At 38.1% G+C, this 18,441-nt stretch overlaps 1 protein-coding gene across 3 annotated transcripts in view; it reads right to left on the bottom strand.

The window, feature by feature from the left end:
- The window catches only part of Fam172a (family with sequence similarity 172 member A), a 444,651-nt gene that overhangs the window by 76,227 nt on the left and 349,983 nt on the right, over positions 1 to 18,441 (bottom strand). The window contains exon 10 of one of the 3 annotated variants that reach the window (XM_023708528.1): positions 11,211 to 11,326. The exons of the other annotated variants lie outside the window; for them this stretch is intronic. Coding sequence (XP_023564296.1) covers positions 11,307 to 11,326 — 20 coding nt within the window. The 3' untranslated portion in view covers positions 11,211 to 11,306. Of the gene's footprint in view, positions 1 to 11,210; positions 11,327 to 18,441 lie in introns of those variants that run through there. 3 annotated transcript variants of the gene reach the window in all.

Below are 18,441 nucleotides of genomic sequence, written 5' to 3'. Positions count from 1 at the left end.
ATAATTTACTCCCCTCAAAGCCGATAAACATTTCCATATTATGTAAATGACACATATGATTTTGAAAATTCAGTAAATAAAAATATATAACAAAATATGTAAGTACTACATATAAGTACTATTTTCCTGGACAGAATTTACATAGAAAATGTAAACAAAACAAAACAAAACCCACAAGCCTCTCTAAAACACTAGATTGCCTCTGAGAGATAAAGAATTCATTAATTTATAATGATAAACAAATGAAAACACAGTAAACTTTCTGGATGAAAATATGGCTCTCGTAATAACCAAAGGCTGAGAAACCAGAGCAACGTAATGTGCTCTCGATTCGCACTGTGGGGAAAGTCTCTGTCTAATCTACTGCTTGCATCCATCACTCCTATGCTTTGAGAATGGAGGAACAATTGTAATTTTGCTCTGAATCAAAATAACACAATCTGTCACTTGACACGCTGTAGTGTTTGCACTTTCATTATTCTTCATACAATAATTGTATGCTTCTTTTTAGTGCTGTTTTGAAGCAGTTTATCTCCTTAAAGATGCTACTCAGATGATCGTCAGTATGAATCTCAAAGTCAGAGTCAGACCCTACATCTGAGCAGGCACTTCCAACGTGCTCATACTTATATTAAGGTAGATGTTTTGATCCTATGTGATTCCTACATGCACAGTGTGTTATTTCACTGCAATTTGCATTGTTATAATAGGCTATTGATTGATTTTTCAGTTTAAAGGAATAAGGTAGTATTCAGTAATGACTTAGTGCTACAAGTTTATTGCGAGTGCCCAAGGTTCACTCACCCCAAGCAATTTAGTCAATAACCAATTTTTATACTTCTATCTCCTTCAAAATTCCAAACCAATAATCCCTGTTTTTTTTTAATTATTTCAGTATCAGACTAACATTTCCCATGGAAATCAATATGGGCGCGATCCATTAGCCAAAAATCTGCAGCACTGCAATGCAAACATATTAAAAATATTGATCTTGCAAAGCTACTGATGTTTTGATTGACTTTAATGTTTGTAAGCAGCAATAGCAGAATTTCAATGACTGAAACAAACTTTTGATTAAAATTATAGATTTCTGGGGGGGAATTTGCTATTTCACTGGCTTAAAGCCTGTCACATGGCTTCCCTGCCTGTCATAAATGAGCACAGTGAGATATATTTATCCAATTCCTTATTTGTAAATATTTCAGTCCATCATAGCTTACACATCTTTAATCTACTTTGAACTGCTCTGACATTTCAATTCCACTTCTCATTTTATCACAAAGTGACGTGAAAGTTTTAGATGGAGAGTGGGGGATAGAAGCCTTTAGTCCTGCGTTTACTATGATGCAACTTTTAGGATGGTGTTTTATTCTTAGGTGAAATTCCCCAAATGTAAGACAGAACTAACTTTGGGGCTCAGTGGACTTTCTTACTCCATTCTGAGATCAATGACAATGAAGATGGCATCTCACACACGCAGGTGATTATCTGGCCTGAAAACAGACTCATTGGAAAACAGAATTCTGGAGCTGTTTAGTGACTCCTCAGCAATGCTTCCACATGGAAGAGACAAAGGGCCTACAGTACAATGACACCCAAGGGACACCTCACAGAGGCCCTCCCTGACCACTCAGCCTAAAATGTAACACTGCACCCCATCAGGCATTGAGCCAACTTCGTTTTTATCCTGACACTACCATTCACTCATAAAGTGTGTGTGTGTGTGTGTGTGTGTGTGTGTGTGTGTGTGTGCTTTGTCTATATTTATAACCCATTTTTCTCTTCTAAAAGAAGAATTTTGTGAATCCTTTTCATTGCCAAATCCCTAGAGTTCAGAATAGTGGCTGACATATTAGCAGGGTCAATAAATGTGTTTTACAAATAGGAAGTAAAGAGCCAGAGCCACTAATAGAACCATTTGTTTGGGTACAGGTGGAGTAGGGAACAGACTTGAGTCTCTTAGCTTCTAGTTCAATGTGTTATATGGGCTCCTTACTTCTCAGGTTCCCAAGTCTAAGTAGCAAGGGGATTTGGGCTCATATCTATCATATATATTTTTGTCAAAGTTCACGGATAGTTAAGAGTTTCATTATTTAATTACTAATCCTCTATCTGGAGTTTTCCTCCATTTGTTTGCTCCACTGTCCACCATATAAAATTCTAATAAATTCTATTTTTCCTTGTGATATTTCAGTGGAAGAAAGAAAATCATATTTACTGAAGAATGGAAGTTAAAAATCACCCACTTATCAGTTACTTGTTTCATTTCTACTCTACTTCTACGATGTCCTTTAGGGAAAGAACCAAGGGATAATTTGAGAATGTGCAGGAGTTTTGGCTTTAAGTTCCATTAGCTTGTCTCCAGATTACTGCAAACACATAGATGGTGGATTTGTAGGTGTTTCTTCCTCTTCCACAAGGGTACTCCAACACCAACTCAGGATCTACTTCTCGTGTTGCTGCTCTCTGGGGCGAAAGGTGGGGGAGGTAGTGGGCTTTGTTCTAACAAAGGTCTAACAGCCAGAACTTCATTAGAATATACATTCTTCCATACGTAAACTACAGGAATCTGGGTTGGCACATCTGTAGGAAAAGATCTTAGAATACTCTACAAAGATGAATCCAAAGAGCAAAGAGATGGTGCACATAGAGTGAAGAGTGCCCAACAGATGTGCAAAGGGGGTTAGTTCCCCTCTCACCTTTACATATTAGTGGAAGAAAAGCTAACTTAATGCTTTCCAATGCTCAGTTCTTTCTTTTTTCTTTAGACACTCCTGTGAATAGGTGGACAGAATTGTAATCTGCCTGCAAAGACTACAGTCTGAAACTGAGAACAAAGGTGTTTTAGAAATGTCCCCTTATGGTTTATGTGCTTGTGTAGGCATCTCCCAAGAGCCTCATGCTCTCAAGGGAGAGGGCTGGACCACAGGGCCTTCTGCATGACTCAACTTGAGAAGGCTGGCATAGTCAGAAGAGCTGGTCCCTGGAGCCCTGATCGGAAAGGCCATGTTTGCCTGCCCAGCTCCTCCCTTCCCTCTTGACTTTCCAGCTGCTGTGACAGAAGCTTTCCTCCATGGCAGGTTCTTCCTCCAGTGTTCCACCTCAGAGCTGGAACCTCTCACCACCATGAGCCAAAATAAGCCTCTCCTTTAAATTGCATGTGCCAGGTATTTTGTCTCAGCAGTGAAAAGGTAAGTAAGACAGGCCACATGTGGTTCTGGGGAACTAATGAGGCAGAATAAAAAGTAAAACTACTCAGCGTCCCAGCATTCTCACCCTCCTGAAGGAAGCCCCAGTTTAATAAGCATCTACCCAAGTGGACACTGCAAACCAGCTCCCTCTCAGAAGTTCCTTTCAGTCACCTACCAAGACCCCTGAGATCTACCAGCTGCCCTGAGATCTCACAGGGATACCCGAGGGTGAGAACCAGTAAGCTAAGATAGTCCTTTCCTGTGGGAGACCTTGTACTGATCCTCACAAAACAGCTTCAAGAAAGGTGAAGAACATCTGCTAGGGAATGTGTGTATGCTCAAAGATCAACAAAATACCAAAGAGAATTATGGGTCCCCCGAAAGTCTTGTTTCTACTTCTAAATAATAAGAACTGTAAGTATGAGATGCAGCTAAAGGCTAGCAGGCAAATGGGAGAGAGCAGTTCTATTATTGATAGAAATGCTTCCTTCTGTTACTTCTGCTTAAGTTACAGAGCCACTTGCAGTGCACTCACAGAGCTGGTTTGGAGGGCCCACTTCGGGTATATGCCTCGGAAACTGGGGGTTCCTTCAGGAGCATGGGAATGCTAGCGCACTGAGGAGCTTTACCTTCCACTCTGCCCCATCGGTGGCCCTAGCGCTGCTGATGTTTGGCCACCTCCCTAGCACTATTACTTAGATGCTGCAATTGAAAGACACCCCTAACTTAATCACACACCATCCAGGTTGTCAGTGCTATCAAGAAAGACTCTTTGTTCTCCAGGCTGTGGTAAGAACCACCAGACCTCCTTTGGGGGACCGAATATCCCTGTGAGCACAAAACAAAGCTTTCCTTTTTCGTCAGCTAATTTCATCAGCTTATCAATTCAGCACAACTTTCCAAGAACTTATTTCACTCCCTGTAACTCTCCATGGATCCTCCAAGCCTGGAGATAATTAGGGGTAACCTCCAGACTTAGGCAACACCAAGTAAGTACACAGAATGAAGACATCTGTTTATGGACCGAGGGGGCAGGACAGGAGAAAGGCAAGTTTTAAATGGTATTATTTTTCCGCAAGCCAGAAAGCATTCAGATGAAGGAAAAAGACCATTCAAATGCCAGGACTTGGATGCTTACAACATAAGTTAAATACATGCAAGTGGGAGATCTGGCTGAATTCCAAGTACAAAATATTTCAGCTCCACAGGGGAAGCTAAGCATAGGCCTAAATCTCAAAGCATATATGTAACACCATTTTGTATTTTAAAAGACCCGGTATTTTAATTTCTCAAGAAATTCTCAAACTTCCTAGAAATTTTAATGGTACAAACAGTTTAAATATAGAGGGCTGGCAATGGTTGAAAAATATTTTGGCCCGAATTCTAGTGGAGATTTGTTGATCTTTTTTCAGGGACACACTTGCAAGTTTAAAACACAGTTATTGAGAACTTGGAAGACACCTCCCTAATTTATAACTATTTTAAGGCACATCAGATTAGGGTCTGAAACTTCCTGATATTATGCTTCTAAATTGTAGGGTAAAGCATTTGTCCTACTCAGCTGAAGACAAAATTCAGAAAAAAATAATGTGTGTGTGTGTGCGCGCACGTGCATGTGTGTTTGGGAACTTATTGTGCGTGGATGTGTTTAAAAGCTCAAATTCCAGTTACTAACCTCCCCTAGTCCAAATAGTCTTCAATTAATGAGCTATTGTTTTTGAGGCAGTTTCTTGATATGTAGCTCAGTTCAGGCTGGCTTCCAACTTACTGTAGAGCCAAAACTGCCCTTTAGTTCATAGTAATTCTCCTGCCTCAGCCACCTGAGGACTGGGATCACAGGCATACCAAGAATTGAAGACAGAGTTCAAACAAAAACTGAATGTCCACAGTAGCATGACTTATAATAATACTAATAACAATAAAGTAAAAACAACCTGAATACTTTCAACTGATGACTACACAAAATGTTGTATAGTTACACAACAGAATATTCAGCAATAAAAGTAATGGAGAAATGATCTGTACCACAACATGGTGAACCCTGAGAACATGCTAGGCGAAAGAAGCCAGACACAAAAAGCTACACACGGTGTGATCCCCCTTATCTGAAAAGCGCAGAAGGGCAAATACACAGAAAAACGAAGCTGAGCAGTGGGTGCCAGGGGCTGAGCAGAAGAGAAAACGGTGAGTACAAAATGGGCACAGGCTCTCTGTGGAGTTATGAAAATGCTTCAGAACTAAGTAGTGGTGATGTTTGCATAACACTGTGACTATACCAGAAGCTACCACAATGTAAACTTCAAGACAGTTACAATGGGGCTAGGCAGATAGTTTAGCAGTTTAAGCGCCTGTCTGGCAAGCGCAAGGGCCCAGGTTCAATTCCCAGTACCACATGCTGTGTCAGGCCCAGAACCCACTGTGCCAGCAACTGAAACCAGACATGGCGGTGCACACCTGTAAACCTAGCACTGGGGAGGCTGAGACAGGAGGATCACTACGAGTCCGAGCTGCACAGCGAGACCCTAAACCAAACACATGAATAAAAGATTTTTAAAAATTTAAGGTAGTTACAATGGTGAATTTTATATGAATTTTACATTCATGAAAAATGTGCCCAGTATTTTTATTCATTTAACTCATTACAATCCTGGGGAAGAAAGGTGAAACCAATTTCTGCTCAAAGTAAAAGCTAGATGTTATCATAGGTACTCAGTCTTAGAACTCACAACATGTCTACATGTTTCCTTAGGCTGTGCCTCACTGGAGTGGCACATTATTCAGTTCTCTGGGTAGCAATGACTAGTGTTATAAGTTTATATTTATGATTCTGGAAAACTTAGACAAAGAAAGATGGAGAAATAAATTTAGTGTGTCTCAATTATTTTAGAACTAACATTTTAGAAATTTTAAAATGCAAAACTAAAATTACTATCTACTCATCTGATACACATAGTTATTTAAACTAGGGCTTGGTTGGGCTGGGAATATAGCTCAGTGGCATAAGTGCCTACCTGGTAAGTGTAAGGTCCCGAGTTCAACCCGCTGTACCAAAACCAAACCAAAAACAACGGCTTGGTTAAAAGAAGAAAGGCCTACAAAACTTTACCTTCAGAACTAAGCCTAGCTGTAGGAGTGCAGTTCAGGGAAGGTTCCAATAAAACAGTAGGCCTCAGAATTTCACAGTAGTGCCATGAAGAGTCACCTAGGCAGCACAGAATGTGTTCTTTTGTGAACAAAAAATTGACTAAAAATCAGATGGAGGCTTCCCTCAGATGGGCTTTGCTCTCCTTTCCAGGGAGAAGTTACCAACATAGCCTATGGGCCTGAGCTGCTGCTACTGTATTTGACTTTCAAGATAGTTTTAAAAAATTTTAGCTGCAATTCTTTCTTTTATGTATTGCATGATGTTATCTTCATTTTTCCCCCATAATTTTATTGATAAACAAATAGCAATGAGACAGTTTCAAATCAAATTGGTAGGACAGTTTCAATAATTAACACATTGCATACATTCTTCCTAGTGGTTAACTGCTGTAGAAGATGCGGACATGATATCATAACACCATTAGAACAAGTCACTCTATTCATTAAGAGAATGTAACTATATATCTATCTTAACCACTTTGATTTTTTTTTTTTTTTTGGTGGTACCAGGGATCAAACTCAGGACCTTGACTTTGCCAGGCAAGCACTTATTCCACTGAGCTATCTCCCCGGCCCCTCTATCCTAACCACTTTGAATACACAGATACAAAATGGACATTCATCTGTATCCCCTTTTTTGGTTAAGTTCCATTATTTGAATATTATAGGTGTGTAAGCTCAGCAAAATATTCTAAAAGAGTCCAGTAGCCCATAATAGTATTGGGTCTTCCACTTGACTGGCAATGTCAGAAATTGTTGACCTGAGTCCCCGTTATCTTCATTTTTTAAAAATTATTTTTACTGTGAAATAAATAGCAATGAGACAGTTTCAAAACCGATTAGTAGGACAGTTTCAATAATTAGTACATTGCATTTTGTTGTCTTCATAATGGTTATTCATAATATAAGATGCAGACATGATATCCTGTCCAAACACTATTAGTACAAATCTTACCTCTCATGGAATTAAGAGAAAGTAGATGTATATCTATCCTATTTTGTATATACAGATACAAAATGGTTCATCTTTTGTTGTTTAGCTTTGTCAGAAATGGGTATTCCATTGCCATTTAAATATTGTAGGTTCAGCTGTAATTCTTAAAATTAGACTCATTTGAAATCAAAACACAGCCTGTAGCCTTCAGGAAAACTGGAAAATTTGGTAACACAGCACTGTTGCCCACCAGTTGGGGTTTGGGTTTGTAATCCTTGTTTTCCAACTATGCCTTAACTCAGATAAATACACAGAATTATAACTCTGAATTATGTAGTAAGAACTTACATTAATCAGAAAACACCAAGTGCTACTTGCTAGCTAGTCCTAATGGCTAGCAATTATAGTCATTAGCATAGTTATTTCCTAAGTTAGGAAAAAGGATTGTTATAGGAAGTACATTTTTAAAAAAGTGACTGCAGTGTTTAAAGGGTTAACTACAACTCATTGAGAAATCTGTTTAAAGAGAACACCCTATTCCTTGGACTTCAATGGCATACGGGCTCAATGTAATTTTCTCTTATGGGAAGCAATTGTTCAATAACCTTGTTTCATACATTAAAGAAAAACAAATGACAATTTTTTCTTCATTTACATATAGGCCTTAAGATATGCAAACATTTTAGTTAGCCTGCTTTTGACCTGAACTAAGCAGTTAGAATAAATAAATAAATAAATAAAATGGGTTACAGCACATTCAATATCCTTCCTCTACTACCTTACACTTTTTTGTGCTAAAACATATGCTCTGCCACCTGCAGACAGAAGCCGCACACTGAGAGTATATTCTGACAAGAATTACTGGTTTCCAGCGTGCCTGGTGATTTTGGACAGTAGCACTTAAGCAGCCTGGCAGTTTTATCACTGCACATTTTCTAAGGTAATCTATAAAGTTGTATGATGGGGGGGTGTCTGACCTTTAAGAGCAAACAAAATAAGGGGAAACAAAAAGGGACTCGCGGCAGCATTACGGGCCAACTGGTTCTTTTTGTTGTTGATGTTCACAAACATACTTTTGCCACTATTTATTTTACATCCCAAGACAAGTTCCTAGGGTGATTTTTTTTTTCTTTTTAATTTTCTGACAAGGTAAAACTCCCTGCTGTACTTCCCAGACACTTCTAATTCTAGACTGGGGCTACCCATCGTAGGAGAGAGAAATGACTGCTGCTCCACAGGAGTTTATGTTCTTATTTTTATATTTCCTTTGCTGTCATTTTCTTTTGCTTTATTTTATCCTGTATTTATTTATTTAATCTTTCATCTTGCTCCAGAGGGGGTTGGAGGCACTCAAAAATTAAAGCAGAAAGGACTTCCTAGGATGGCAAATGCAGAAGTTGGTGAGTCCTCTTCCCCAGGCAGCTAGCGCAGTTGGCAAAGTTGCCAAGTACAACCATTTCAGCACTGTCGAACCCAAGCAAAGGCCAACAGCAAGCAGAGGGGTGTTTGCTCCTGAAAACCAGCACAGGCAACAATGCTGGCAATCTTTGGCAGGCAGCTAGGCAGGCACAGAAGTGCTTCTGGGGTGGCACTGTCTGTGAAACCATGTGGCTTTTACAGATGTAAAATGCTCAGCTTTCCAAATCTACTTCTTCAAAGGCTACTTTTAAGCTCACTGTAATGACAGCATAAACTACATGCAATAATATAAGCTAAATAAATTATCCATGTTATTTATGAGACCTTAGATTTTAAAAAGTAAAATATTAATTTTTAGTTTGAACCTTCCCCTCCTCCTCATTTTAAGCTAATTCCACATGGGGTATCACTGGGCAGTATTAAGATTCCACCCTTGAGAATTTTTATGCGGCATAAACCTTTAGGTAAAATTCCCAGTACAGAGGCCTACCCACATGAGCGACGGCTTACAGCTCCATATATTCTCCTGGTCACCTGAAACCCTTTCCTCAGGAGAATATTCCTTTTGGGGTTTCCTCTGAATATGACTTTGCAGATACGACCACAATAAGCACATTATTCCATTTTTATGTTCCCCACTCCATTAGTCGTAGCGCTGCACCAGGGTCACACCTACTATAGACAGTAAAATCGTCTTACATATCATTTCCCACATGGCACATCAGGACCCCTGTTTTAAATCAAAAAGTTAGGTCCCTGCCTAATAGAACTACAACACTCCATTTAACTGTAGAGGAATTCCATTCCTCCCCTAATGAAGTTTTACTGTCTATAAAAGTGAACCAAGAGGATTTTACTCTACTTATATGATATGGTGATCACTTCTGTTTACTCTGAAGATGAGAGAAATCTAAAAATACTCTTGTATTTCTAAAACGTGTGTATTATATATGCAAAAGAATATTTCAGAGAAAAGCACACATGTGAGGACAAGAAAAAGTGAAAAGTAGTATATCAATGTTCAACACTTATGGATAGAATTTAAGCCAAAAATATAGCTCATGATATCTAAAACACACCTTAAGTTTCTTTATTCACTTAGAGTTCATAACAAATATGGCCCTGTGTTCAGCTGCAAGCCCCTCAAACCTTGTTAAATTCTGTCATAACATGTGTTGCACTGGTTCTACACTTTTACCTTTGCACTTTGTAGTGTGTCGCCGCCGACAACATAATTAACCACTGGTAGGTAGTGTTTACGTTAGTTCTCAAAAGGTTAAGAAGCTGATTATAGCTAAAATCAGCTTTGCCCGAGGCTTCAGGGGCTCTGTGTAATCAAATTAGACAAGCAGGGCACAGTGTCACCTAACACAAACCAGTGGCACTTTCTTCTTTCCTCTGACTCCCCTTGTTTATTAGGGAACAATTCATGTTTTATATTTTTACCAGATAACTGCTTTATAAAGACTTTTTCTAGTAAATTTGGTATTGAGTTTCATAAGATGTCTACCTATTTAAAAATAATGAGAACATGTAGAAAAATTTTTTGAAAAAATTTTTTAAAATTCTCCTTTTTTTTTTTTTTTTTTTTTTTTAAATCCTACTTCTTAAAAGAAGAAAGTTTCATGTGGAGACACTGAGATGTTTGCCTGTTTTCTTTCTCCCTTTTTCCCTTTCTCCCTTTTCTTCTTCTTTTGTTTCTTCCTTTTTTTTTTTTTTTTTTGGTATTGGGAATTGAACTCAGTACGTTATGCTGGCCAAGCAGGCACTGTGCCGCTGAGCTATATCCCCAGCCCTCAACTGAGATGTTTTCAAGAAAGTGTTTTTGCAAGAGACAAGTGACATTATTATGTGTTCATATTATGGAAAATTTCTAGCTTTAGGACAGACTCTCAGTTACAGAAAATGGCAGTGGTTTATCTGTTCAATAGGGAACCATGTAAACATAATAGATGACATATTAGCACTTCTAAGAAAACATGGGAACCCACTTTGCTGACTAATCCTTCATCTTCTATTTCTACTCTTGAAAGTCAGGCAAAGCGAACTGCACAAGGGTCATGTTTAAAAAGGAGGTTTAATAGGGTGGGAGAAGGGCAAACTACCTGTGGTTCAGAGAGGCCTTCTACAGGTTCTATATTTAAATGAAGTAAGAAATGTTAGTCAAGTGCAAGTCTTCCTACCTCTGAGCCTAAAAGGAACAGGAACCACAAACACTGATATTATATTAAGAAAGAAGAACAAAGGCAGAGAAGAGGAGCTTGGTCTCAACAAAATTTACAAACCACTATTAAAACAATAAGTACCATTTGTTATATCCTTATTTTCCTACACTTGACTTTGAACTTTTGCTTCAAATTCTATATAGTTTTTCTTTTGCTTGAAATACAGAAGCAAAGAGAATGGGAACATCCTACAAATGAATGATCAAGAGAAAATGAGTTTTGCTAATGATTTATTCTTAGCTATAAAATCAAAACATGTTATTTTAATTGATTAAGTCATAAAGAGTTCCTGGAGAAGTCAAGTCTTGGTATTTGCACAGTCAGACAATTTCTGCTAATCCAGCAGTACTTAACAAATTCACATGTGGTTAGCTGTCTTGCCATAGCTGTAGATCACATTTCTGTGCTGCAAGCTGTGCAGAAAGAAATCAATATGCCAAGTTTAACAAAAGGACAGGAAACACGATGTCCTCCTATATTTTCAATGAACCTCAAATGACTCTGCTGTTCATACTCAGTACAATTTATGGCAGATAAATGTATTCTTCGATGAAAAAAATCTACAATAGAATGAATTATATAAATTCAGAGCTGAAGTTCTGCCTTCTTCCATAATAACAATTTATTTAGAAGACTGTGACATTCTGATTCAATGTGCACAGCATAATCAGCCATTCACAAGGCACATTTTTTTTCTTGATGAAGGCTAAAGTATATTCTTTAGATGGAAGAAATGTATACTATTTGTGCTAATACTTTGATATATGTATTTAATTAGGTTTTGGAGATTTTTTTTCTAATTTCTCTTTCACACATGAAACACAAGAGACAGTATCTACTGAATGAATGCTTTAAATGGTGACACTAAGCAAAACATCCAAGTAGATCCTGAAATTCTGAGCAGCTGCACTGGTGAGTGCATTCCAGAATTTCGTGCATCTTCTTTTATTGCAGCAGAAGCACATAGTGTATCGAAGGAGATTAGAGTAGAAGTGCTAAGAACGAGGGTGGGGTGGTAATGACCAATGGGTCTGCGCAGAGCAGGGCCTGCCCTGCCTTCTCACTTAGTGATGTGGAGCTAAGTGTGGCAGAGCAGCCCATGACTTGGACTTCAGCCGAGGGCATCAGAACTGTTCCCTGTTCTCTTTTGCTTTTAGCAAAGAGAGCTATGAAATCTTTAAAAGGGCCATCCACAAAAAAAAAAAAAAAAAAAAAAAAAAAAAAAGAAAAAGAAAAAGAAAAAGAAAAAGAAAGAGAAAAAAAAAAGAGAATAAAAAAGAAAGCTAAATATCACATGTACAGAGGAATGTACTTACATATTTGGAAAATTCTTTGGTAATTTTTCTTGATTTCAGTAAGTAGTGTAAATGGATTAATGACAGTTTGCTGAGGAGAATCTGTCATTGATCAGTGCCAAAGGTATAAACTTATATGAAACACTCAGAGAACGGCACTTGTTCTGAATTTTCTATTAATGTGTCATTTATAAGACAAATTTCATTCATAGATTAATGTACCACTTAAAAGAAGATAGGCACAAATTTCCAAATCAGAAAATAATAATATAATGATTTTAAGTGTTCAATGATATTAATGTTGCTATAAATGATCACTTCAGTATAATTCATACTCCTATTTCAAAGTAGAATATTGTTCAAAATAGTTACAAGAACACGGCTCAGAAGTGCTAAGAAATTTTTTGTACAAATATTGAGGAAACTCATAAAAACAGAGCTTAGAGATAAAAACATAACAAGACATATAAATCATATTTTAATTCTATATTAAACTGGGTTCTTTGACTTTTTTTTTTTTTTTTGGTGGAACCGGGGATTGAACTCATGCCCTTGCGCTTGCCAGGGAAGCACTTATTCTACTTAGCCATCTCCCCAGCCCTGGTTCTTTGACATTTGCAATGACATTAATAGTCACATATAACCCCCGTTTAGCTGAATGCCCCTTGTATAAAATCTATTCCCAGGATATTGAAGATAACATTTAAAAAATGTTTAATTAGTCTAACAACAACAGAAGAATTTTTTTTTTTTTTTTTTTTTTTTTTTAATGGCCTGAAGAGGCCTTGAGGGCATTTCTGGTTTCCTGTGAGAAACTAGGTTCGAACCTGAGCATCTTGAGCATGACTGCTTTGTTGAAGCAGGCACTTAAACAACTGAGCTGAAGGGCAGGCCCCCTCTAGCAACAACAGACAAGTGTCTTTCTATTCTATTTATTGAGGTGTTTTATTACTGAAAAAGACTATAAATATATTATTGACATCAGGTTAAATGGCAATTCATGCAGATTTAATGTTTGCAAGGCTTTTTCCCCTCATTTCTATAGAGGCTCTCTGGGAGTAGTACCTTTTCTTTCTTCATAAGAAATCATCTATTGGGGCCAGGAAGATGGCTCAGTAGAATAAGTGCTTGCCTGGTAAACACAAAGGTTTCAGTTCAATCCCCGGTTCCACCAAAAAAAAAAAAAGGAAATCATCTATTAATGAGACTTCCCAATTTTATTTCTAAAAATCAAGCCCATTGATTCCCTCCTAGTCCCTGTCTTTGAGACAGTGAAGGTGCACATTTGGGGTGTCTGTCACTTCTGTCATCTCAGTAGGGTGGGCCCACCTTTGCTTTGAACAGCACTACTTCATTTCTGCAACCTCACTCTTCAGGTTTTGGGTGCCCATACAGATTTCTCAAGATTTCTCCAGAACTTTTATACGCCTGAAAAATGCCCAAAACCAAAAAACCAAAAGACAACGAACCCCAACACCTTTACAAAATTATCCTGAATTTTACAACAAGGCTGTTGTCTGCAGGCCCATAAAAGTCAGCTGTTCTGAGTCAAAACACTAGATCTCTTTTGAATCCTTTGGCTATAGGATTAAGGTACTACATGGAAAGTCATGGAAATTGTCTACACAGTATATCTGATACAGATCCAGACTCAACAATTGGCCCAAGGCTATACAGTGGTTGATGACTCTCATTTTTTGTACTTGGGCTTTTGTAGTCTATAATTAATAGGCCCTCAAAAAGGACTGCAGAACAGTCATTTAAGATACTTCCTATTGATGAGGATTGTGCCACTTACAATCAACATACTCTTTGTATGTACTGTTCAAACTTTCTGTGTACTCTTCCAATGCATCTCAGCAAGACTACTGGATCGTCTTCTAATTCTCCCTTTCTTGTCCACTGGAAGATGTATACAGAGGCTATATCATGCATAAACTGCTGCAACCCCATCCTATTCTTTCCTTCAGTATCCTTTAAAAATATAATTTGTTGACTATTAAATTTTAAACAAATACTGTATTTTGTGACTTTTTTACTTTCATTAGTACATGTTTGCAGTACATAATGAGTTCACTCACTGTAAGGAATTGGTGCACACATAAGTATCCTTTCTAAGTAAAGCTGCATGATTCTCCTTATCGGCTTTATTCCCTTCCTTTAAGTAATACAGATAAAAAATCCATTCATTTCTATTTGCATTCTGAAAATTTGGAGTTCCATTATAAAGAAAAACAAAATCCCTCCTTTCTCATTTTCTTTACAATTAATTTTTTTGGGTGATTTGGAGTAGGTTTCTGTCTGTTGCATCCTTTGGACCAGAAGAGGTGCAGCTTTTCTTGTTTCCTTTATGTATAAAGGCCATCATAATCTTTTCTTTTCAAATCCCTTCCAGACACTCATTTATAAGGTCTTTGTAAAACTAATCTTGTTACTGGGCTATAGTCAACAGATACTATCACTCAATTCTGTTTCCTCATATCCTTTAAGTAAGAAATACAGAATCCTAGAATTGAGAGAGATATGAAAGATTCTTTAGTTTAATCTACCAAATGTAAGAATTTCCTCTACCAACTTCTTAAAAAGTGATCTAGGTGGGATGACAAGATAGCACAGCGGACTAAAGTGCCTGCTTAGGTAAGCTTAGGCAAGTGCAGGGACTGTGGTTTGATCCCTGGCACCACATGCCGAGTCAGCCCCACCCCCAGGGCAGGGCTGAGCAGGCCAGAATCTGGGTGTAGTGGTGCACACCTGTAATCCCTGGGCTGGGGAGGCTGAAAGCAGGATGACCACTATGAGTCTGAGCTGGGCCCTACAACAATCAAATACATTTAAAAAAGTGGCCTGGGGTTTATAGTGGTAGAGTATCTGCCTAGCATCCACAAGGCCTTCAGTTCAATCTTTACCACCAAGGAGGAAAAAGAGAATGTTCTTAAAAGCTTCAAATGATGGACAGCTTGGCCATTTACAGTAAAGTCAATTTCATTTTATAAAACAATCTGTTATGGCTTGTTTGTGTCTAGATGTCCGCCCCAAAGCCTCTTGTGGCCATAGTGTAGCTTTTTCAGAGGTGACTGGATCTGCAGTGTAGGATGCTGAAATTCAGGGTGTTTGATTACAAAATGAGTCCACTGATTGTTGGCAGGGTTCTGAGAGTGACTAATGGGAAGACACCGCCCCCAGGGGCTGCCTGCCCTGAGAAGATGTTAGCCTGGATAAAATACAAGGGACAAAAAGAGGGCTGCTGTGCTCGCTTGTTACTAGCTCGCTTTCCTCACTAAGTCGCTGCTTCGCTGCCTGCTGCCCATCATGAACTGTGTTTGCTCTGCAATGTCCCTATGCCACCCCACCCCACCTTACCATCAACCAACTCCAAACTGAAATCTCTATAAACTGTAAGCTAAATAAACCTTTTCTCTTTAACACTGGGTGTTGGCTATTTTTCGGCAACAAGGAAAGTGACAATTCAGTCATCATACTGAGCCTATTTAATTTTCATAATTAACCATTAAAATCTTTTTCATAATGCCTGTTGAGCACCTCATTCAATTTGCAGTTGTGAGGAGCTAAATTATTTAGGTCTTTTGTGAGTTCTTTTCATACCATATTTAAGATGTGGATGCTATCTATTAGAGCTCAAGAGGCGCTTCCTCTGTGGTACTGAATGTCTACTATCAATTATAACAATTAATTCCAGGAAAACAACTTCAAAGTTTTAATGGGACCATTACAAGAGAGAGAGAGAGAAAAAAAAACTCTTTAACTAGTGAAACTACAGTTAATAAACAGGATTATCTAAAATTTTAATACATTGTCCCAATACAGTTAATAGGTTAAGAATCTAGGACAACCTCAAATATTAATATGTTATTTTTCATATGGTCAGAAAACTACATATGTGTAAGTTTTTATTTCTCTTAAAAGAGAAGCATGTGTTTCCCCAGAACATGTCAGGTGTTTCAACTTGAGAATGAATGTTTGAATGTCCAGCATTTTACTTCATAATTCACAAGGCTAAATACCATATATATCATTTTATTTTTCATTTTGTGATGAATAAAATGAAGAGTGTACAATTTTTCTTATATATGTAAAGTATACTGTTGAAATAAACATAATGATAACCTTACATTTTAATTTTAACATACCTAAAGCCTGGTGATAAAAGGCATAATTTTGGAATAAATTAAATAAATAAGTAACAAATATGGGCTACTTCAATGGTAATTATTGAAATTAGCAAACATGCTAGCTCTCAACTGGCTTAACTTTGAGATCTGTTAAAAGGGTGGTTTCTAACTTGATAGGTTTGGAATAGGGGAAGGCAGAAAGCAGAGGGGCGGTCCCCAGGGAGGCAGCGCTGGGAGATGAGCTGGTGTCGACTGAAGCGGCTGGATACAGTAATAGCTGGAAACCCTAAGTGTTACAGGCTTTGAAGTCAGTTCAGCTTTGATGTCTTACTCTCACAGTTAATCGCAAGATAGTATAGAAGGCGAAAAAATGAGATTTTCCAATTCTACCCTTGGTGCCACTGCTCAAGAAACGGTAGCATGAAAAAAGACCAATGTCCGCATGCACTTTAAGTGTAGCACTGGTCTGCTCCTTATTTTAAAACATTTTTAAAAAAGTACTGATGCACTAATAAAAATTCATTTGGGTTAAACACATACATATGTGGAAAAATTCTTAAGTGTTTCAGAGAAATATGGAACGTCAATCAATAAGGACACACAGTGATGCTCATTTGTGTTTATTAGGATTAGCTATTATGTTGATTGAGTTATGCAGATATAGCTCCCTACCTTGAGGAATTTATTAGTGTAGTCCTGAGGCGCTTGTGCAGGCAGCTAATGGTGCATAGGAAAGAGCTGCTGACACCATCTAGTCCTCCATGAAGTCCACAAAGCAGGCTGGTTTTAGAAACAAGACCTAACTGCCAAGTACACATGTGAAGAAGCTACAACCAACTGACAGTCCATAAAAATGAAAAGACTCTTAGGAATTCTTGGCTAGCAAAATTATGGCATTTCAAGTTTAGACAATTTATCATTTATGTAAAACTTTCATGCATTTGGATATAGAGAAGCTGCCAGTACTATTAACCCCACCACCACCTTCTTTCTTTTTGTGGTACTGGGGGCCTTATCTAGGGCTAAAGCAAGCTAGGCTAATGCTCTACCACCGAACTATACCTCTGCCACTCCAGCATTCTTTTCTATCAACTTACAGTATCTCTCACTTACTTTGCTGAATCATAAAGTGGATTAAGTCCATTAAATAGGTTTCATCACGTGTTACTCATCTTTGTGTAATATATATATTAGAATAAAGACCTACTAAAATAAAAAAGTTCACCCATAAACTACCTATGCTGTGTATAAAATACTGAGAGATGGAGTACCCAGGGGAGGGACATAACCTCCCCATCTCCTCTAGTACTTACATGAGATCTCTGCTCTTCAAGTTAAATGTCCAAGAGTCCAGAGACTTAAGATAACTTGCATTTTAAATGTTTTTTTCCTTTGAGGTCTTACGATTCTAGGTTTACCAACTTAAAAATTTGTTTAGCTACTGTGACCTGCCCCAAGTAAGGTTATGGATAATAATTAGTACTTTTATTTATTTGTATTTTTTAGTACAAGTCTACAGGGTCTCACTAAACAGATCAGACTCGTAGTGATTCTCCTGTTTTCAGCCTCCTAACTGCTGGGATTACAGGCATGTGCCACCATGCCCAGTCTCAATCTTAGTCTCAGTGTGCCCCGGGAGCGGGGCCTGCAAGGCAGGCTGGGGATGGAACTCTGGCTGCTGCACTCTGCCTAAGCAGACACTTTAGTCCACTGAACTATCTGGCTAGCCTTTAACAATTACTACTTTTAAAAAATACTGGGAGTGGCAGAACTTGCCAGTATTTTCACTGCCCCAGAAGCTGACACAGGAGTCTATGTCTGAGGTAATCCTGGGTAACTGTTTCAAGATAAAAAGGAAAAAGGAAAACAAAACAAAACAAGACACATGGGTGTGGTTGTAAAAAAAATGGTAGAGCACACTGTGTTCAATCTCTAAGGCTTCAAAACAAAACAAAACTATAATGATCACAGTAGCCCAAGACTAAGGTAGTAATAAAGCATTGAAAGGGAAATGGTTTCTTTTCTCACTAATGCTATCTTGCTGCCTATTATCTTAAAAGAACAAGAATTATTCCAGATAGAAACTACAGAACCAATCATATA

This window comes from Octodon degus, unplaced genomic scaffold, assembly GCF_000260255.1.
Source record: "Octodon degus isolate 3935 unplaced genomic scaffold, OctDeg1.0 scaffold00009, whole genome shotgun sequence".
NCBI lineage: Eukaryota > Metazoa > Chordata > Mammalia > Rodentia > Octodontidae > Octodon > Octodon degus.
The sequence above is the reverse complement of the archived record's forward strand: the minus strand, read 5'-3'. Positions and strand labels throughout refer to the sequence as shown.